At 39.1% G+C, this 22903-nt stretch overlaps 1 protein-coding gene across 2 annotated transcripts in view; it reads left to right on the top strand.

Moving 5' to 3' along the window:
• CDH20 (cadherin 20, type 2) overlaps positions 1-22903 on the top strand; it is a 221817-nt gene that overhangs the window by 179820 nt on the left and 19094 nt on the right. For both annotated transcript variants that reach the window (XM_011964389.1, XM_011964390.1), the window contains exon 7: positions 14459-14712. In XM_011964389.1, coding sequence (XP_011819779.1) covers positions 14459-14712 — 254 coding nt within the window. The remainder of the gene's footprint in view (positions 1-14458; positions 14713-22903) is intronic.

Here is a 22903-nt window from a genome sequence, read left to right as displayed (position 1 = left end):
TTTTACTCTGAGTAAAATGGGGAATGACTGAAGGATTTTTAACAGATGTATGACATGGCTGGGTTTTCATTATAAAATACTCAGTAGGCTGTGTTGAGGTGGGGGGAGTTTAAGGAGAGAAGGATGGAAAGAGGGAGACCAACTGAGAAGCTACTGCAATAATCCAGGTAAGAAATGATGACAGTTTCACCTAAGTAATGGGAATGGAGATGATAAGAAGTGGTCAGAATCTGTACATAATTTGAAAGTAGAGCCAACAGGATTTCCTAAAAATGTGGATAAGGATATGGAAGAAAGAGAAGAGTCAACCGAGCAACAAGAAGAATGGAGTTGCCATTAACTGAGACAGGGAAGTCTGCAGGTAGAGCAGGTGGCAGGGGTGGCAAGTATTGGAATTCAGTTCTGGACATACATGTGACATTTGCAGAGTCTATTAGACATCAAGTAAAGACATGTCATGGCTTTGGTTTTAAGAGTGAGGAGTTTGTAGAAGGGTTCTGGGCTGGAAATATGAATTTGGGAGTCATAAGCATATAGATGGTACTGAAAGCAAATAAAACAAATGAGATTGCAAGGGACTGAGCATAGACAGAAAGAGGACAGTGCAACGAGCCCTGAGGCACCCCAACATGAAGAGGTCAGGAGGAGTGTAAGGACAAGCAAGGAGACTGAGGGGTGACCAGGCAGGCAGGAGGAAAATGGAGGAAGTGCAGTGTTCTGAAGGCATGAAGAATCCGCTTCCAAGGGATAGAGTGATCATCTGTGACAAACGCTGCTACAGGTCAAATAAGAACATCAGGAATTCACCACAGACTTTAGGAACATGGAGGCCACTGACAACCTTGACAAAACCCACAGTTATAACATTAAAATGTAACTCAAGTTAACGTGTGTTTATAATAACTTTTTTCTATGCTATTTGATAGAACTGAATTAATACTGCTTGAGAAGGGAATAAGGGACGAGTTCATATGTTTGTTCTGTATTTATTTAAGATGCAATCCATCACAGCAAAGGAACAGAATCACAGCAAAGGATCCAAAATTCCACCAACCAGAAATCTTTCTATCCTGTACACAATGATCTTGAAACAATGCAAAAGGCTGAGATTAACTTCTAAATTATCAACTAAATCTAGATGTAATTAAAATACTATAATTTCTTATTCTCATTCTTTGAGAATATCACATGTTAGAATTATAATAGGTGATTAAAATAACAATACTATTTTGGTATACGTCACAGGTTCCCCTACTATGTGGTATGCCTCAAGTAAACAATAATATGTTGCTAACCATAACTAGTTACTGTAAATAAGGGAAATGCTCAAATTTTTGAATTACTGGGTTTTTCTTCTTTTTTTTTTTTTTTTTTTTTTTTTGAGACAGGGTCTCACTCTGTCACCCAAGCTGGGGTGCAGTGGCACAATCATGGCTCACTGCAGGCTTGACTTCTTGGGCTCAAGCAATCCTTCCACCTCACCATCCTAACTAGCTGGGACTATAGGTATGTGCCACCACAGCCACCTAATTTTTGCGTTGTTGTTTGTTTGAGACAGGGTCTCTCTCTGTCGCTCCAGCTGGAGTGCAATGGCATGCTCATGGCTCACTGCAGCCTGTAGTCCCAGCTACTCAGGAGCATGAGGTGGAAGGACAGCTTGAGCCCAGGAGGTCGAGGCTGCAGTGAGCCATGATCGTGCCACAGCCACCTATTTTTGCTGTTGTTTTGTTTTGTTTTGTTGTCGTAGAGACAAGGTCTCCCCTCTATGTTTTCCAGGCTGGTCTGAAACTCCTGAGCTCAAGCGATACTCCCGCCTCAGCCTCCCAAAGGCCTAGGATTACAGGCGTGAGCCACCGCAACCAGCTTTATTGTTTCTTTAGTACGAAAACTCTATTCAAACAAGCAACCAGAAAAAGAACTTTGGGGGTTCTCAATATTTTAATGTTATCTTATGTCTTAAAATAATGTCTGAGATAATTCTAAATAATAAAATAATATTTACGTCAGATTATCACAATATAGTTTAGACTTTATTACAAGCCATATGTTTTAAAAAGTCTATTAACAACTCTGTCTCTGAAAGAAATCTCAAAATGTGTTTTCTTCAGCTCCCTTACCTGCAGAAGAGATGAAGCCTCTTAAGACAGAGTACTGTTTTTCACTGTCATTACTAAAACGATATCCATGTTTAATCAAAATACGTATCAATTTTGCCAAGGTCACTCTGATTTCTCTTCTGAACTTATAAGCTGCCAGAAAATGGAATTAAGAAAAGGGTCAATAAGTTGGGTAGATGGACAAATCACATACAATAAATACTTTAGAGGCCACTGACTGCTCAGTCTATGGCTTTGGAATAACATTCACTCAGATGTCTGCTCCACGCCCATCTTCCCACTTTGTCATTAATAATGTCATATAAAATTGAAACAAAAGTTATGCTTTTTATTTATTTCCCTTAGGCCTATTATTTGTCTAAGAAGCACATACTTTTTCAAAAAGAGAAATTGAGCTGAATTGATAGAATTGGGTCTTTAGGAAACCACACTGATTACTACCCAGTACCTTGGGTCTTTTTAGCTTTTAAGTAATCAATCAATCAATTTTCAGTCTCTTAACTTAGATGCTTGAAGTATAATTTGAAATATATAATTTTCAGGATGTTCTTTATTCTGAGTGAGCATGATGTGCCATTTTCTAGTCTTCTGCATATCTTCTGTCTTACAACAACAAGAAGCAATTGTTTAGAGTCCATTCTCTTCTTAGGCAGGTCACAAAGAACAAAAATTCTATATTTCGTCAAATCTGAGATGTCATGAATTATAAATCTCATCATTGTTTTATGGGTTATTGAAGAAAAGTTCTTGCCAATTTAAATAATACAATGCTTTCTTATTTCTTAGTGTCTATAAAGCACTCTTGTAGGCACAGTTAGACAAATTTGTTTCACCAGTGTTAGATTCACTCCATGCTGCTGTTTCCATGCCGTTCTCCCTATACAATAACTCTTGTTTCAATGCCAAATCATAATATAATATTTTAAAAGACATTTTAGAAGGCAATAAAGCTCAACACGTTCAGTACCAACAATGTGCAGAACTCCACTGAAGTACAACATGAACAGCTTGGACTAGGTCTGCCTTGCATGTGCAGTAATGCCTGCTGCTTATCAAGATCCCTTTGCCTCCCATTGACACTAGAGCAACTGTAAGGTATTATCAATTGGAGAAGCAATGCTATTTCTAAAATATTAAAATATCTAAAACTGTGCATCTTAAACTACTGAAATACATTAATAAAATCTGTATATACTATCACTCAATCAGTAAATGTTAATACTCACACTGAGAAACATTTTGTACTGTTCAATGTAACAATTTATTTTAGGTTTTTGCTACCCTTTGAGTTTCTGGTTTTGCTAGGCACCGGGGAATAAAAATCTGACTAAGTCATAGCTTTTGCCCTTGAGTATGGGGAGTGGGATCAACACAGAAAGAAATATCTGTAATACGAAAGAAAAGCTATAAAGGAAGTATAATAATGTACTGTGAGAACAAAGAAGGGAATATTTAACTCTTCTTAATTAGTAATTAAAGTTGCATTACCATTTTGTGCCATAATTTTCATGACTCAATTTTTTACGATATAATGGCTTTTTGTTTTTGTATCCTCTAACTTGAAGAAATATCTTGAATTTGGAAATTGGGTTCTCAGATATTATTGGTTTTTTATTTTCTATTATGAATACAGAAACAAATAATTATTTGATATTTAAAATAAAAAACACAAACTATTCAAGAGGGAAAAGCCAAAACTCATATTATCAAGTGTGGGCAATTTAAATTTTAAGAGTTGAGCATAGTGGTTGCAGCTTCTTGGGAGGGAGGTGGGAGCATCTCTTAAGCCTAGGAGTTTGAGACCAGTCTGGGCAACATAAGCCAGAGTTTGTCTCAGTAAATAAATAAATAATGAACTTTAGAGTATTGAGGGCAATGTTTCATTTCCAACAATGTGGAAGTGAGGGAGACAATAATCTTAAATAGTTTAGAAGTCTTAAGTAACTTACTTTAAAGAACTTCAATAATAATTAAAAACTCACTCTAGTGCTTTCAACAGATGCTGGAACAATCGGATACCATTTGCAAAAAAATAAAGAAATAAGCCTCAGTTATACACCCACAAAAAAACCTCAAAATGAATCATGCACCTAAATGTGAAAACCTAAAACTATAAAATTTGTAAAAGGAAACATAGGAGAAAATCTTTGTAATCCTGATTGGACAAAGATTTCTTCCATGTTACACCAGAATCCCAACCCACGAAAGAAAAAGTAAGACTTCGTTGAAGTTAAGAATTTCTGCTCTTCAAAGGACACTGTTGTGGCCAGATGGCTGAATAGGAAAAACTCTGGTCTGCAGCTCCCAGCGAGATCAACGCAGAAGGCAGGTGATATCTGCATCTCCAACTGAGGTACCCGGCTCATCTCAATGGGACTGGTTAGACAGTGGGTGCAGCCCACAGAGGGTGAACTGAAGCAGGGTGGGGCGTCGCCTCATCTGGGAAGCACGGAGGGTGAGGGAACTCCCTCTACTAGCCAAGGGAAGCCATAGGGGACTGTGCTGTGAAGAAAAGTGCACTCCAGCCCAGATATTACGCTCTTCCCATGGTCTTTGCAACTGGCAGACCAGGAGACTCCCTAGGGTGCCTACGCCTCCAGGGCCCTGGATTTCAAGCATAAAACCAGGCAGCAATTTGGGCAGACCCTGAGCTAGCTGCAGGTTTTTGTTTTTGTTTTTTCTTTTTTGGAAAGAAACCCCGTGGTGCCTGGAATGCCAGTGAGACAGAACTATTCACTTCCGTTTCCAGTGGATCCCACCCCCATGGAGCCCAGCAAGCTGAAATCCACTGGCCTGAAATTCTCGCTGCCAGCTCAGCAGTCTGCAGTCGACCTGGGATGCTGGAGCTTGGTGGAGGGAGGGGGGTCCGCCATTACTGAGGATTGCATAGGCAGTTTTCCCCTCACAGTGTAAACAAAGCCACCAGGAAGTTCAAACTGGGCAGAGCCCACTACAGCTCTGCAAAGCCACTGTAGCCAGACTGCCTCTCCAGATTTCTCCTCTCTGGGCAGGGCATCTCTGAAAGAAAGGCAGCAGCCCTAGTCAGGGACTTACAGATAAAATTCCCATCTCCCTGGGAAAGAACACCTCGGGGAAGGGGCAGCTATGGGTGCAGCTTCAGCAGACTTAAACATTCTGCCTGCTGGCTCTGAAGAGAGCAGCAGATCTCCCAGCACAGCACTCAAGCTCTAAGGGGCAGACTGCCTCCTCTAGTGGGTCCTTGACCCCCATGCCTCCTGACTGGGAGACACCTCTGAGCAGAGGTCAACAGACACCTCATACAGGAGAGCTCCAACTGGCATCCAGCAAGTGCCCCTCTGGGAAGAAGCTTCCAGAGGAAGGATCAGACAGCAATCTTTGCTGTTCTGCAGCCTCTGCTGGTGATACCCAGGCAAACAGGGTCTGGAGTGGACCTCCAGCAAACTCCAACAGACCCGCAGCAGAAGGAACTGACTGTCAGAAGGAAAACTAACAAACAGAAAAGAATAGCATCAATATCAACAAAAAGGACGTCCACACAGAAACCCCAACCAAAGGTCACCAACATCAAAGACCAAAGGTAGATAAATCCATGAAGATGAGGAAAAACCAGCACAAAAAGGCAGAAAATCCCAAAAACCAGAACACCTCTTCTCCAAAGGATTACAACTCCTCACCAGCAAGGGAACAAAACTGGACACAGAATGAGTTTGCAAACTGACAGAAGTGGACTTCAGAAGGTGGGTAATAACAAACTCTTCCAAGCTAAAGGAGCATGTTCTAACCCAACGTAAGAAAGTTAAAACCTTGAAAAAAAAAGAGGAATTGCTAACTAGAATAGTTTAAAGAACATAAATGACCTGATGAAGCTGAAAAACACAGCGTGAGAACTTTGTGAAGCATACACAAGTATCAACAGCCAAATCGATCAAGCAGAAGAAAGGATATCAGAGATTGAAGATCAACTTAATGAAAAAAGCATAAAGACAAGATTAGAGAAAAAAGAATTAAAAGGAATGAACAAAGCCTCCCAGAAATATGGGACTATGTGAAAAAACCAAACCTACATTTGATTGGGGTACCTGAAAGTGACGGGCAGAATGGAACCAAGTTGAAAACACTCTTCAGAGTATTATCCAGGACCAACCTAGCAAGACAGGTCAACATTCAAATTCAGGAAATACAGAGAACACCACAAAGATCCTTCTCAAGAAGAGCAACCCCAAGACACATAATCATCAGATTCACCAAGGTTGAAATGAATGAAAAAATGTTAAGGGCAGCCAGAGAGAAAGATCAGGTTACCCACAAAGAGAAGCCTATCAGACTAACAGCAGATCTCTTTGCAGAAACCCTACAAGCCAGAAGACAGTGGGAGCCAACATTCAACATTCTTAAAAAAAAGAATTTTCAACCCAGAATTTCATATCCAGCCAAACTAAGCTTCATAAGCAAAGGAGAAATAAAATCCTTTATAGACAAGCAAATGCTAAGAGATTTTGTCACTACCAGGCCTGCCTTACAAGAACTCCTGAAGGAAGCACAAAATACAGAAGGGAAAAACCCATAACAGCCACTGCAAAAACATACCAAATTGTAAAAACCATTGACACTATGAAGAAACTGCATCAACTAATAGGCAAAATAATCAGCTGGCATCATAATGACAGGATCAAACTCACACATAACAATATAAACCTTAAATGTAAATGGGCTAAATGCCCCAATTAAAAGACACAGACCAGCAAATTGGACAAAGAATCAAGATCTATCAGTGTGCTGTATTCAGGAGACCCATCTCACATGCAAAGACACACACAGGCTCAAAATAAATGGATGGAGAAATATTCACCAAGCAAATGGAAAGCGAAAAATAAAAAAAACCAGGAGTTGCATTCCTAGTCTCTGATAAAACAGACTTTAAACCAACAAAGATAAAAAAAAGACAAAGAAGGGCATTACATAATGGTAAAGGTATCAATGCAACAAGAAGAGCTAACTATCCTAAATGTATACGCACCCAATACAGGAACACCCAGATTCATAAAGCAAGTTCTTAAGAGACTTACAAAGAGACTTAGACTCCCACACAATAATAGGGGGAGACTTTAACACCCAGTCAACATTAGACAAATCAACGAGATAGAAAATTAACAGGAATATTCAGGACTTGACCTCAGCTCTGGACCAAGCAGACCTAATAAACATCTACAGAACTCTCCACCCCACATCAACAGAACATACATTCTTCTCAGCACCACATCGACAATCTAAAATTGACCACATAACTGGAAGTAAAACACTCCTCAGCAAATGCAAAAGAATGGAAATCATAACAAACAGTCTCTCAGACCACAGTGCAATCAAATTAGAACTCAAGATTAAGAAACTCACTCAACACACACCCAACTACATGGAAACTGAACAATCTGCTCCTGAATGACTACTGGGTAAATAACAAAATTAAGGCATAAATACAGTTCTTTGAAACCAGAACAACATACCAGAATCTCTGGGACACATTTAAAGCAGTGGGTAGAGGGAAATTTATAGCACTAAATGCCCACAGGAGAAAGTGAGAAAGATCTAAAATCAACACCCTAACATGACAATTAAAAAAACTAGAGAAGCAAGAGCAAACAAATTCAAAAGCTAGCAGAAGACAAGAAGTAACTAAGATCAGAGCAGAACTGAAGGAGATAGAAAATCCTTCAAAAAATCAGTGAATCCAGGGGCTGGTTTTTGGAAAAGATTAACAAAATAGACAGACTGCTAGCAAGACTAATAAAGAAGAAAAGAGAGAAGAATCAAATAGACGCAATAAAAAAATGATAAATCACCACTGATCCCACAGAAATACAAACTACCATCAGAGAATACTATACACACCACTATGCAAATTAAATAGAAAATCTAGAAGAAACTGATAAATTCCTGGACATATACACCCTCCCAAGACTAAACCAGGAAGAAGTTGAATCCCTGAATAGATCAACAACAAGTTCTGAAATTGAGGCAGTAATTAATAGTCTACCAACCAAAAAAACCCCAGAACCAGATAGATTCACAGCCGAATTCTACCAGAGGTACAATGAGGAGCTGGTAGCATTCCTTCCGAAACTATTCCAAACTGTAGAAAAAGAGGAACTCCACCCTAACTCATTTTATGAGGTCAGGATCATCCCAATACCAAAGCCTGGCAGAGACACAGCAAAAAAAGAAAATTTCCAGCCAATATCCCTGATGAACATCGATGTGAAAATCCTCAATAAAATACTGGCAGACCGAATCCAGCAGCACATCAAAAAGCTTATCCACCACGATCAAGTTGGCTTCATCCCTGGGATGCAAGGCTGGTTCAACATACACAAATCAAGAAATGTAATCCATCACATAAACAGAACCCATGACGAAAACCACATGACTATCTCAATAGATGCAGAAAAGGCCTTCAACAAAATTCAACACCCCTTTATGCTAAAAACTCTCAATAAGCTAGGTATTGATGGAACATATCTCAAAATAGTAAGAGTCATTTATGACAAACCCACAGCCAATATCAAACTGAATGGGCAAAAACTGGAAGCACTGCCTTTGAAAACTGGCCCAAGACAAGGATACCCTCTCTCACCACTCCTATTCAACATATTGGAAGTTCTAGACAGGGCAATCAGGCAAGAGGAACAAATAAAGGGTATTCGAACAGGAAAAGAGGAAGTCAAACTGTCCTTGTTTGCAGATGACATGATTGTATATTTAGAAAGCCCCATCGTCTCAGCCCAAAATCTCCTTAAGCTGACACGCAACTTCAGCAGTCTCAGGATACAAAATCAATGTGCAAAAATCACAAGAATTCCTATACACCAATAATAGATAAAACAGACAGCCAAATCATGAGTGAACTCTCATTCACAATCGCTACAAAGAGAATAAAATAGCTAGGAATCCAACTTACAAGGGATGTGAAGGACCTCTTCAAAGAGAACTGCAAACCACTGCTCAAGGAAATGAGAGGACACGAACAAATGAAAAAACATTCCATGCTCATGGATAGGAAGAATCAATATTGTGAAAATGGCCATACTGCCCAAAGTAACTTACAGATTCAATGCTATCCCCATCAAGCTACCATTGACTTTCTTCACAAAATTAGAAAAAACTACTTTAAATGTCATATGGAATCAAAAAAGAGCCTATATAGCCAAAACAAGCCTAAGCAAAAAGAACAAAGCTGGAGGCATTACAGTACCTGACTTCAAACTACACTACAAGGCTACAGTATCCAAAACAACATGGTGCTGGTACCAAAATACAGACCAATGGGACAGAACAGAAGCCTCAGAAATAATGCCACACATCTACAACCATCTGATCTTTGACAAACCTGACAAAAACAATCAATGGGGAAAGGATTTCCTATTTAATAAATGGTGTTGGGAAAACTGGCTAGCCATAGGCAGAAAACTGATACTGGACCCCTTCCTTATACCTTATACAACATTAACTCAAGATGGATTAAAAACTTAAATATAAGACCTAAAACCATAACAACTCTAGAAGAAAACCTAGGCAATACCATTCAGGACATAGGCATGGGCAAAGACTTCATGACTAAAACACCAAATGCAATGGCAACAAAAGCCAAAATTGACAAATGGGATTGAATTAAACTAAAGAGCTTCTGCACAGCAAAAGAAACAATCATCAGTCAACAGGCAACCTACAGAATGGGAGAAAATTTTTGCAATCTATCCATCTGACAAAGATCTAATATCAAGAATCTACAAGAAACTTAAACAAATTTACAAGAAAAGAAAACAACCCCATCAAAAAGTGGGTGAAGGATATGAACAGACACTTCTCAAAAGAAGACATTTATGCAGCCAACAGACATACGAAAAAAAGCTCATCATCACTGGTTATTAGAGAAATGCAAATCAAAACCATATTAAGGTACCATCTTATGCCAGTTAGAATGGCGATCATTAAAAAAGTCAGGAAACAATAGATGCTGGAAAGGATGTGGAGAAATAGGAATGCTTTTTTACACTGTTGGTGGGAGTGTAAATTAGTTCAACCATTGTGGAAGACAGTGTGGTGATTCCTCAAGGATCTAGAACCAGAATTACCATATGACCCAGCAATCTCACTACTAGGTATATACCCAAAGGATTATAAATCATTCTAGTATAAAGACACATGCACACGTATGTTTATTGCAGCACTGTTCACAATAGCAAAGATTTGGAACCAACCCAAATGCCCAACAATGATAGACTGGATAAAGAAAATATGGCACATACACAATATGGAATACTGTGCAGCCATAAAAAAGGATGTGTTCATGTCCTTTCAGGGACATGGATGAAACCATCATTCTCAGCAAGCTAACATATGAACAGAAAACTAAACACTGCATGTTCTCACTTATAAGTGGGAGGTGAACAATGAGAACACAAGGACCCAGGGAGGGGAACATCATACACCAGGGCCTGTCGCGGAATGGGAGGCTAGGAGAGGGATAGCATTAGGAGAAATACCTAATGTAGACAACAGGTTGATAGGTGCAGCAAACCACCATGGCAAAATGTAACAAACCTGCACATTCTGCACATGTATCACAGAACTTAATGTATAATAATAATTTTTAAAAAGGACACTGTTAAGAGAATGAAAAGACAAATCACAGATTAGGAGAAAATATTTGCAAATCATATGTCTGATAATGGACTTGAATAAAGAATATACAAAGACCTCTTCAAGAAGACATAGAAAGATGCATCATGAGGCAGTAAGGAAGTGCAAATCAGAACCACAATAACACTTTACACATACTAGGATACATAAAAATCTTTAAACTGGCAAAACCAAGTGCTGACAAAGATGTGGAGAAACTAGAGCTTTCATACACTCCTGGTGGGAATTCAAACTGGTACTGCCTTTCTGAAAATTCATCTGGAAGTTTCTTATAAAGTTAAAAATATATTAACAATCCTACAACTCCACTCCTGGGTATTTACCCCAGTGGAATGAAATTTTATGCTCACACAAAAACCCTGTATGCAAATATTTATAGCAGGTTTATTCATAACTGTCAGAAATTGGAAAAAAACACAAATGTTATCTCTAGTGAAGAATGGATAAATCAACTGTTGTATATCCATACAATAGAATACTACTTGGAAATAAAAACGAACAAACTCACCGGGCATAGTGGCTCACGCCGGTAACCCCAGCACTTTGGGAGGCCAAGGCCGAGGTGGACCTATCACCTGAGGTCAAGAGTTCAAGACCAGCCTGGCCAACATGGTGAAACTCTGCCTCCACTAAAAATACAAAAATCAGCCAGGCATGGTGGCACACACCTGTAGTCCCAGCTACTTGGGAGGCTGAGGCAAGAGAATTGCTTGAACCTGGGAGGCAGAGGTTGTAGTGAGCCCAGATCACGCCACTGCACTGCAGCCTGGGTGACAGAGTGAGACTGTCTCAAAAAAAAAACTCCTCCTCACTCATGCAACACAGATGAATCTCAAATGCTAAGTGAAAGAAACCTAACTCAAAAGATTACATACTGTATGTAATTTATAGGACATTATATGACATTCTTGCAATAAAAACAGGACATAAATCAGTGTTTGCCAGGGGCTGGGTGGCAGGGGAGAGGTTGACTACAAAGGGGCACAGAGTGAGGGTCACGGGGGTGATGAAACAGCTCTACAGCTTGATTATTGCTGTAGACACATGACTCAATACACTACTCAAAACCTGCAAATTTTATACTAAAAAAAGAAATTTTAATGTATGTATGTAAATACATAAATGTATGTAAATATCTTATTTTTTAAAACATACAAATTTCACACAAAATTAGAAAAACAATTTAAAATTAAAGGGAAAACAAGTTTTGCCTAGCTCAAACCTAACATGAACAACATTGTCCACAACTGTGTTACAAATACATAAAGAATTTTAAGAGCGTATAAATGTAATTTATCAGGAAAGAAAAATGTTTCGATTTAGGGAGCAAGCATTAAGTGAACTGGTAAAATAGTCCTTCAAACATATCATTAATCTGACTGGCAGATTTCCCTGTTTGCGAAAATCTTGCCTTTTCAATGACAACTAGGGAGGCAGGCTGGCTGGTGGAGATGGCTTCTTGGTTTGAATGGGGCTTCTTGGTTTGGATGGAAATGGCTGGCGACCCATGAAACAAGAAGCACTATGTCTGGCACTAAGTAAATAGTAAATAAGCAGTAACCCAGCAACCGTAACAAAACAATAAAAAACCTTATTAAAATTTGAAAATAACAATTATTATGAATGTATTATTACATGTACCCTGAAAATACGTAAATCTATTAAGTATCCATTTTTAATGTAATTTTTTTGAGACAGGGTGTCTCTCCGTCACTCAGGCTAGAGTGCAGTGGTGCCATCATAGCTCACTCTAAACTGAGCTCAAACCATCCTCCTGCCTCTGCCTCCCAAATAGCTGGGATTACAGGCACATGCCACCATGCCCAGCTAATTTTTTGTATTTTTGGTAGAGATGTGGGTCTCATTATGTTGTCTTGGCTGGTCTCCAAATCCTAACCTCAAGAGATCCTCCCACCTCAGCTTCCTACAATGTTGGGCTTACAGGCATGAACCACTGCTCCTGGCTAAAAAGTTGATTTTTTTTTTAAGAAAGAAAAGAACAAATCTAGTTAAAGCAACACCTAGAGATATTTTTTTCTGAAAAGCAAAGCAGTTGTTTAAATGGGTACATGCCTCTCTTTAACATGAAATGTGCTGCCATTCAACATATTTTATGAAAAAAAGTGATATTTAGCTAGAAAAATGTAAGTTATTACTTAAAAGTTGACATACAACTTTTAAGTTCTAGTAACTGCTTTGCTATCCACTGTTATTTTCTGGGACTTAACATTCCGAGATTTTTAAAAAATACTGATGTTCTGAAATACTTGTTGCTTGAAACACACATGTTCATCAGCTTTAAACAAAAATAGATTATTCTTCAGAAATGGCATTTTAAGTTCATGCTCTGCCCTGGAGCACTGTATTTATTTTGAAAATTATAAAAAAAAATTCTGAAGACAGGAATAAACCAAAAAAGAGAACAACCAAAAAATTATATTTTATGCGATGGAATTTTATAGACAAAATTAAAGTCCTTGATGATGAGCTGTAACCACATCAGCGTACGCCAGGCTTCTGAGCTTCCTGAGTCTTGGGTTCTTCAACTCTAAAAGGTCAAATAAGGATTTTAAAAGGGATTGTTGGTCAGGTGTGGTGGCTCATGTCTGTAAACCCAGCACTTTGGAAGGTTGACCTTGAGGGTGGATCATCTGAGGTCAGGAGTTCGAGACTGGCCTGACCAACATGGCGAAACCCCATCTCCACTAAAAATACAAAATTAGGAAGGTATGGTGGCACATGCCTGTAATCCCAGCTATTTGGGAGGCTGAGGCAGGAGAATCACTTGAACTTGGTAAGTGGAGGCTGCAGTGAGCTGAGATCGCGCCATTGCACTCTAGCCTGAGACTCCATCTCAAAAAGTAATAGTAACAATAAAAGGGATCGTGTATGATGAACTAAATATACAAACACTGATCTGACACAGCACCTCAGAACCTTGTGTGACAGTTTCTTGTAAATAATCAATATTGCGTTTGTACTCAAGAATAATTTTTTTAAGGAAAAAAACAAAAGCCTAGGCCTCAGTTGCATGAATATTCTAGAAGAAAGAAAGAAAGAGAAAGAAAGGAAGGAAGGAAGGAAGGAAAAGAGAGAAAGAAAGAGAGAGAAAGAATAGATATATTGAATATATACGGAAGTTTGTGTTTGGAAAACAAACTTGCTCTTAATTGTTGTCAAGTCTTTTCAAATGAGCAAGCACCTCTAAAGATAAGGTGACCAACTGTCCTGGTTTGTCTGGAACAGAATAGAGTCCTAGGAAATGAAACTCTTCATTTTATAACTGAGACAGTCCCAGGCAAATTGGGCCCACGACTGAGGGCATTCTCAGGATCTCTCTAAAGACCAGGCTGATTGAAGAGTAGACAAGTTAAAGCCAAGTTTGCCCAGAATAATAGGGCAAACTATTATCAAACTGGCTTCCTTAACTGTATCTGCAGTGACTGACATCTTACCTTCTTTACCCAAAGTGTTGAAACTGACATTAAGACCAAGAACTACAGAAAAAGACAAAGATTTCCCTTCTTTCCCCTTTACCTTTTTCCCACTTAATGAATTGGAGAATTTTCCCACCGACCATCAATACTGGGCATCCTTTTGAACCTTGACGTATTTTGAATCTTGAACCTCAGTGGCAAATCAACTTTCCTGTCATTACTTTTCAGCCCCTGAGTTTTGAAAGCAAGAAAAGCTACACCTTAAAGGTGGAGGGAGCCAATCCTCACCTAGAGATGCGTTTTCTGAACTTGGGCCCATTTCAGGACACAACAACAGTACACATCAGTGTGGAAGACGTGGACGAGCCCCCCGTGTTTGAACCTGGCTTTTACTTTGTGGAGGTGCCTGAGGATGTGGCGATTGGAACAACCATACAGATCATTTCTGCCAAGGACCCAGATGTGACCAACAACTCAATCAGGTTTTCCAACAGATTTCACCTTTTCCTTATATACTGGACTCTTCCCTTCCCCTGTATGTAATTTTCTAGTACTTTTCCCTTTGTGTCTTTCTTCTCTAACCCATTTCTGGAGACTCTTCTCTTTGAGTTTTTTGTGTTGTTTTTTGGTTTTTTTGCTTTAAATAACATGGCCTTGTCAGGTTATTTAGAAGTAAAGTGTAATTATGTCTACAACTCACTTTCAATTGGTTCAGACACACACACACACACACACACAAACACACCCTTTAGTTCTCAATCATGGTCCTGTTGACATTTGGGGGTGGATAATTCTGTGTTGTTGTGGAAGGGTTCTCCTGTGCACTGAACCAAGTTTAGCAGCATCTCTGGCCTTTACCCGCAAAATGCAGTAGCACTCTCTGAGTTGTAACCCCCTAAAATGTCCCCAGGTATTGCCAAATGTCCAGGGAAGTGATGCAAAATCACCCCAGGTTGAGAACTAGTGATTCAGATAAAGTATAATCAGACACACAGATGTCAAAATGTTAAAATCCGTTGACTCTCAGTGGTAAACAAAAAGGAAATCATTATGCATTCTTCCATCTTTTATGAATCTTTGACATGTTTTACTTTTTAAAACTGGGGAAAATAATATATACTACATATATTCCACATACTATAGAAAGAGCAGACATAGAAACTACTACTGTTGTCAGTGACTTCAACGCCTTGTAGATTGGCCAGATAGATGGGTCTTTGTATGGCAATACCACATATCTCTCTCTCCAAAGCATGTTTTGGAATTAAAGATTCTAACCAAGATGCTTCCTTTCAAGAAGATGAGAACTACTCTTACAGTCATGGCCATCTCTCATCAACTGGAACCAAAGTACAAATAGCTGATGGACAGGCTGACACCACAACCTTCCAGAGCAGCTGCCAAACTTATCAAGTTTGACACAAAAGATCAGAATTCCAATGCTGCTGGAAGCCATCTGTCACATTAATTGTTGAAAGCCACACAGTAAATTGAATATGGGGCTATAGTGCAGGTAACATATTTTAAACATACCGCAGTTTATCAAATGCCTTTTCTGTCAGCTGGCTACTGCTCTCACCTACTGCTGTGTTGTATTTAATGAAAATGTGCTTCTGCAGTTTAACAGGAATGGCTTTCTCCAGAGAATAACTGTACTAGGGCAAATTCACTTCCTCTAACCAACCAGTAAACATTTTACATGTTCAGGCATTAAAATGGCAAAAACGATTTTGTTTGAATTCTGGTATTTGATTTTTTCAAAGGCAACTAATGTATTACATAACAACTTTAAAGATGTTATATTTCAACCTGAAGCTTTTTAAATATAAACTAGGATGGGGAGAGATTAGTGCAACCATATTATCCCCAAAGCAATCACAATGAAAACAAAACAGATTCTACTGTAAATGTGTATTTGCAGAAGCCAAGAATATATACCTTCTGATCCTAATTTATTAATTATATATGTACTAATCCACCATAGGCTAATTAATCTATTCCTGTAACAGAAAACTGTATGAGAGAAACTTTAAAGAATAAAACTTTCACTACTGGCATGAAGTAAAATGAGGTAGACAAAATGAAGAAATCTTGTCTGACTAACAGAAAATGCTGCTTCAGATGATGGCCAATTGAAAACTAACAGTTGGCCAGCACATGTGTTAGCATCAGGGAGGTTCATATTGGAGTGTCTGGCTACTCCACTAGAACCCAGGCAGGATGAATGCAAGAGCGAACAGGCCAGAGGCACAGGGCAGGGTCCACTGGGCTGTTCTGGAGCAGGACTGCAGATCCTGAGATAAAAACTGGTGAGAACAAGGCCACAAGGCCAGAGGTAACAAGACATGGCTCAGGCACAGGGGGCAACACGAAATTCCAATGATCAGATCTAGGGAAAATTCTCCCTCTGCATTTTGGTTGCAAAGAAAGAGAGGAATTCCTATTGCTATGTATGAGGTTCCTGACTCTGTACTATCCAACGGCAACAAAGAATGGTCCCTGGACCCAAGAAGAACACTGGGGGTCCTAGACTCCGAGAGAGAAAAGCACCCAAAACTTAACTCTCTGGCTCTCATTTAAAAACCCATTTGGGAATTCCTTTCTTCTGTTATCTTTCACCAAACTGCTCTTATCTTTATTTTTCAAATTAAAGTTACTTTCTTTTAAAATAATGTGTATAGTTATATGCTGCATGGCTAATTCATCATCTGCATTTTTATTATAAAGAATAAATGAGATTTACATTCCTAAAGAGAAAATATCTATTACATAATTCAAAAAATCAACACATCATCTGAAATTAAAATGTTACAGATAAAAGGCCATTTAACAAATTATTAGGACTTTTATAATCTCCTTTCTAGAAAGGTGATGGTGTGCTCAGGAATACATGCTGGTCCCCATTTACTTATAAGCCCCAAAACAAAATCTCCCGATTCAGTGACACGTACATGAAAAGACAATGTTTGGATCTGCTGAATTTTTAATACGTGCTCAAGGACTTTCCGACAAGCAGGCTACTGAGCCATTTGGCAACTGAAAGAGGCTTCTGCTGATGTGGAAACTGCCTGCCCCCCAGTTCCTTCCTAGAATGTGTGTGGATTTAGCCAGCCTGCTCCTGACGCCCCACCTCCAAATTGCTCCCAAATTCAGAGGATGTCCTCAGCTAAGCAACAAGCAGGGAGCCCAGAAAGCACCAGCTACTGCCGGCTCTGGGTAGCTTTGTACCTGCATGACGCCGATTCAGCTCATAGGAGGTTAGAATGTAATGGTTAAGAAAAGAAAACCGCCTACATAATTCATGAGTGTGTCCCAATTTCCTCATTTTCCATCTGTATCTACACCTTTAATTTTTCTCCTGCCTCCTGAAAATTGACCCAGCATCCCATTCAGGGAAATAAAGGCTATCATTCCCTCAATTCAGGCCCCGTTGGGGAAATCGGAGAGGGATTACCCTCGATGAGGGAGGCTTCTCTGAGGAAGGCTCCTGGTGTGTCGCCCGGCAGTGCTGTCAGGGGTCCTGTGGGTTAGTTATTTCTATCACTCCCTCTCCCATGCCATCTGTGACATTTGCTACGGTGCCGTAGGTCTGAGTATAGAAAGCTGTTTTCTCATAGGCTGCCTCTCCCCTCGGCATCATGCCTGTAACTGGGAGAGTTGCCATTAGGGAGATGGCTCCAAGGACCACATGGCTGGCTCTCTGCATGTGTAGGAGCTGAAAGAGAAGACTGTCATGAGCCACTCAGTGGTTTTTTTTTTTAATTTTAGAGAAAATTCAATTCTTAAAATAGTAAACTTTAAAGTTAAATAACAATTTATGCTTAAAAAGTCAATTTTAAATGAACTCTGAAGCATGTGTTTTTCTTTATTAAAAAGGCAACTATTCGCTGTCACTCTGATACGGTTTAGCTCTGTGTCCCCCCGCCAAACCTCACCTTGAATTGTAATAATCCCCATGTGTCAAGGGCAGGACCAGGTAGAGATAACTGAATCATGGGGGCAGTTTCCCCCATGCTGTTCTCATGATAGTGAGTTCTCATGAGATCTGATGGTTTTATAAGGGGCTTCCCCCTTCCCTTGCACTCATTCTCTCTCCTACCACCATGTAACAGACATGTTTGCGTCCCTTTCCACTACAATTATAAGTTTGCTGAGGCCTTCCCAGCCATGCTGAACCGTGAGTCAAATAAACCTCTTTCCCTATAAATACCCTGTCTTTGGTATGTCTTTATTAGCAGTGTGAGACCTGACTAATACACACTCTTACCTTTAAAAGACAAAGTCTTGTTTCCTTAGACAATCTCTTATAGACCATGTATCAGTAAGTAAGCCTGGTGGCTGGGAGCAGAAGCCTGCAGCCAGACTGCCTGGGCTTGATTCCCAGCACTGTGACCTCGGTCAACGGACCTAACCTCTCTACTCCTCACACTTCTTACCTGTAAAATGAGGACCATAATGGTGCCTACCTCATGGTGTTATTGTAAAGATTAAATGGGTCCATATAGGTGGTGTGTGCTGAGCAGTGCCTGGCATACAGTGAATGTTCCTTAAATAGGGTCACAGGCCGAGAGAAACATTAATTTTCTTCCTTAAATTTCCTAAGTCTTAGGGAGTCATAGCATAAATGATTCTGATTTCTCTAGCCCTTACTGATCAGCTTTCTCTTTAATTCCTAATTCCTAAATAGCCATCCTGAATCTCTGCAGAAAAAAATACATTACATTTGATACATTTTACCAATAGATATAAATGCACAACTGTATACATGTATATGTGTATATATACACACACACACACACACACACATATAAAACAAAAGCTTTACATCAATACTTACCCGTATTGCATGTGATAGTCTGGCATGCATATGTTCTATTCTATTTCATTTTCTTTCTATGCTAATCATAACCTACCAAACTGATTTCACAATCCACTAACCTGCATCTGAAAAACAATGCACTATAGTAAAGAAACTGTTTATTCCCTCCAAAATTGCTGCTTCTCCATCTCCACAATGTTTAGATATGGATTGCAATAGCTGGCAACTTTAAAACAAATTTTGAACCCAATAAATTCCCCAGTCCCTATTTAAATAATTTGTAAGAACACAGTAGTAATAACTTTGAATATATGGCTTCAAATCAAACACAATAGTTATAACTCCATAAGGACGGCTGTAAGTCTTAAACCCTGCAAATTATTCCTTGTGTAATTGCATAAAAGTGTCTTCAGCTGGTTGCAGTGGCTCATTCCTATAATCCCAGCTACTTGGAAGACTGAGGCAGGAAAATCACTTGAGGGTAGGAGTTTGAGGAGTTTGAGGCCAGCCTGGGAAATACAGCAAGACTCTGTCTTTTAAAATCCAAAAATACATATTTTAATTATCCAGGTGGGGTGGGACCTGCCTCTAGTCCCAACTACTCAGGAGGCTGAGATGGAAGGACTACTGGAGTCGAGGAGTTTGAGGCTGCAGTTAGTTTTTGGTCATGCCACTGCACCACTCCAGCCTGGGTGACAAGGAGAGAACTCATTTCTAAAGAAAGGAAGAAAAAAGTGACTTCTTTAAGCCTCAGTTTCCTTATCTGTTGATTGAGATAATAACTACCTCCCAGAGATGTTGGAAAAATTTTAAAAGAAGCTGTATATTAAGTACATAGTAAAGTTTCTGATATTCAGCAAGTGGCAGCTATTGTAATTACTGGTCTTTTAAAAATAGGGTTGTTTTCTTGTTATTGAGTTATTTATATATTTCGGATATTAACCCTTTATTCTATGAAAAGAATATTTTCTCCCAATCTGTGGGTTGTCTCTTCACTCTGTTGATTGTTTCCTTTGTTGTGCACAAGTTTTTAGTTTGATACAATCCCATTTGTCTATTTTTGCTTTTGTATGTGCTTGTGGGGTCATATCCAAGAAACCATTGCCCAGACCAACATTGTGCAGCTTTTCCCATAAGGTTTCTTCTAGTAGTCTGATGGTTTCAGGTCTTAACAGTTAAGTCTTTAATCCATTTTAAGTTGATTCCTGTATAAGGGGTCAGATAAGGGTCCATTTCCATTCTTCTGCATGTGAATATCTAGTTTTTTCAACACTTTATTGGAGAGACTGTCCTTTCCTCATTATGTGTTCTTGGAACCTTTGTCAAAAATCAGTTAATTGACTGCAGACCTATGAGTTTATTTCTGAGCTCTCTATTTAGTTGGTTGATGGGTCTGTTTTAATTCTAGCTGTTTTAGTTACTATAGCTTTGTAATATTATTTCAAAATTAGGACAAATGACCCTGTTTAAAAAACGTGCAAAATGCCTGAACAGATATTTCTCAAAAGAAGACATACAAATGACCAACAGATACATGAAAAAATGCTCAACATCACTAATCATCAGGAAAACGCTAATTAAAACCACAATATGAGATATCACCTCACACGTTAGAATGTCTGTTGTCAAAAACACGAAACATAAGTATTGGCTGCGGTATGTAGAAAAATGGAACCCTTGCACACTGTTGGTGAGAATGTTAGTACGGCCATTTTAGAAAACAGTATGGAGGTTCCTCAAAAAACTAAAAAGAGAATTACCATGTGATCCAACAATCCCATTTCTGGGTATATATCCAAAGGAACTGAAATTCGTATGTCAAAGAATGTCTCCACTTTCATATTCACTGCAGTATTATTCACAATAGCCAAGATACAGAAACAACCTCAGTGCCCATCAACAGATGAATGGGTAAAAATAATGTGGTATACATACATAATAGAATATTCATTTCAGTCTTAAATACTCAATTCAGCTTTAAAAAAGAAAGAAATTCTGTCATTTGCAACATGGATGAGTCTAGATGACATTATGCTGAATTAGTCAAGCACAGAAAGACAAATACCACGTGATCTCAGTTATACGTAGAATGTAAGAAAGTCAAACTCATAGAAGTAGAGAGCCCAGCGGTGATTGCCAGAGGCTGGTGGGTAAACAGGGAAAAGAGTCAAAAGGTTCAATGCTACAGTAAGGGGTAGTAAGTTCCTGTGATCTACTGCACAGCATGGTAACTATAGTTCATAATAATGTATTGTATATTTCAAAATAGCTAAAAGATTTTAAATGGTATCACTGCGAAAAATAAATACATATGTGGGGTAATAGACACGTTAATTAGCCTGATTTGATCATTCTACAATGTATACATGTATCAAAATACCACACTGTACCCCATAAATATATATAATTATTACCTGTCAATTAAAAAAATAAAAATGACCTGACATGGTGGCTCACACCTGTAATCCCAGCACTTTGGGAGGCCAAGGCAGGCAGATCACTTTAGGTCAGGAGTTTGAGACCCGACTGGCCAATGTGGGAAAACCCCGTCTCTACTAAAAATATAAAAATTAGCCGGGGATGGTGGCAGGCACCTGTAATCCCAGTTACTCGGGAGGCTGAGGCAGGAGAATCCCTCGAACCCAGTAGGTGGAGGCTACAGTGAGCTGAGATCATGCCACTGCACTCCAGCCTGGGCAAGAGAGCAAGACTCCACCTCAGAAGAAAAAAAGAATTAAAAAATAAAAATGATAAATATTACTTAGCCTTTACCAAGGAGTACATAAGGTTCTCATTGATGGTTCTCAATCATGGCCACATATCAAAATCCCTTATAGAGGGTTTTTAACATCCACATGCCTAAGCCTCTCTCCGTATTTGTTGAATCTTCCAGGATGGAGACCAGACGAGATAACACAGGTGAAATAACACAACAGAATTGGATTGCCAAATCAGGTTCAACAGGAAATATAGATCTTACCCAGGACCTAGTTAACTAATGGCTGAAATGATACAGACAACAGCAAAATATGAGTCATTCTCCCCTTGGAGAGCTCTGAAACTGTCAGGCACAGGTGCCCATAAATGTCCTTTTTTTGCATAAAGATGCATGTTGGTCCAGACTGAACATGAAAGGTAGAAGCAATAGACAAAGTGCCTTGCTTGAACACAAAGATCCATTTTTGTGATGGAACATTTGCTTGTTATACAACACCAATTACATAGCTTATATGACATTTTCCGGCAGGCTGTACCCCACAAATTCATAAACTCTAGGTTTATTTACAGGAAACAACCTAGCCAGATCCGGCCCATCCTGCTAAAAGCATACCATAGTTTAGGGATCTCCAGCTAGTAAATACACTACCATTATTGTGTTTGCCAGAAGGTTGGTCATTAGCATGTTAAGAAAGGTTGTGGTACAAAGCTTTTCTTCTTAATAGTTGATACAAATTATAAGGACTGGAACCACTAAACTATAATCTTTCTCCTTTTCTAGTTTCTGATTAGCATTTGAGAACTCATTTGAATACAATTCCTTTTAAACAAATATATACAGGAGTTGATACTCAGGATGTCCCAAAATTATTGGGGTAATTCCAAGCATTACATAGCATAAACCATATTTAAATAGCTTAAAACTTCCCCAAGACTGTGGGCACCCTGCTTATTTCATTTTTTGAATGAGAAAATTGAAGCAATATTTGTTTTGTTTATTGGAGGAGGAGATGACTTTTGTTTTTGAACAAATAAAACCACGAATGCAGTCTTCCAGTAGCCGTTAACTCAGAAGTGGTAGAACCATGCTTCATATGGTAGGCACTCAGTTGTCTTATGTGGAATGCTGTCATATG

This window comes from Mandrillus leucophaeus, unplaced genomic scaffold, assembly GCF_000951045.1.
Source record: "Mandrillus leucophaeus isolate KB7577 unplaced genomic scaffold, Mleu.le_1.0 Scaffold699, whole genome shotgun sequence".
NCBI lineage: Eukaryota > Metazoa > Chordata > Mammalia > Primates > Cercopithecidae > Mandrillus > Mandrillus leucophaeus.
Note: the sequence above shows the minus strand (reverse complement) of the source record. Positions and strands in the feature narration are given on the sequence as shown.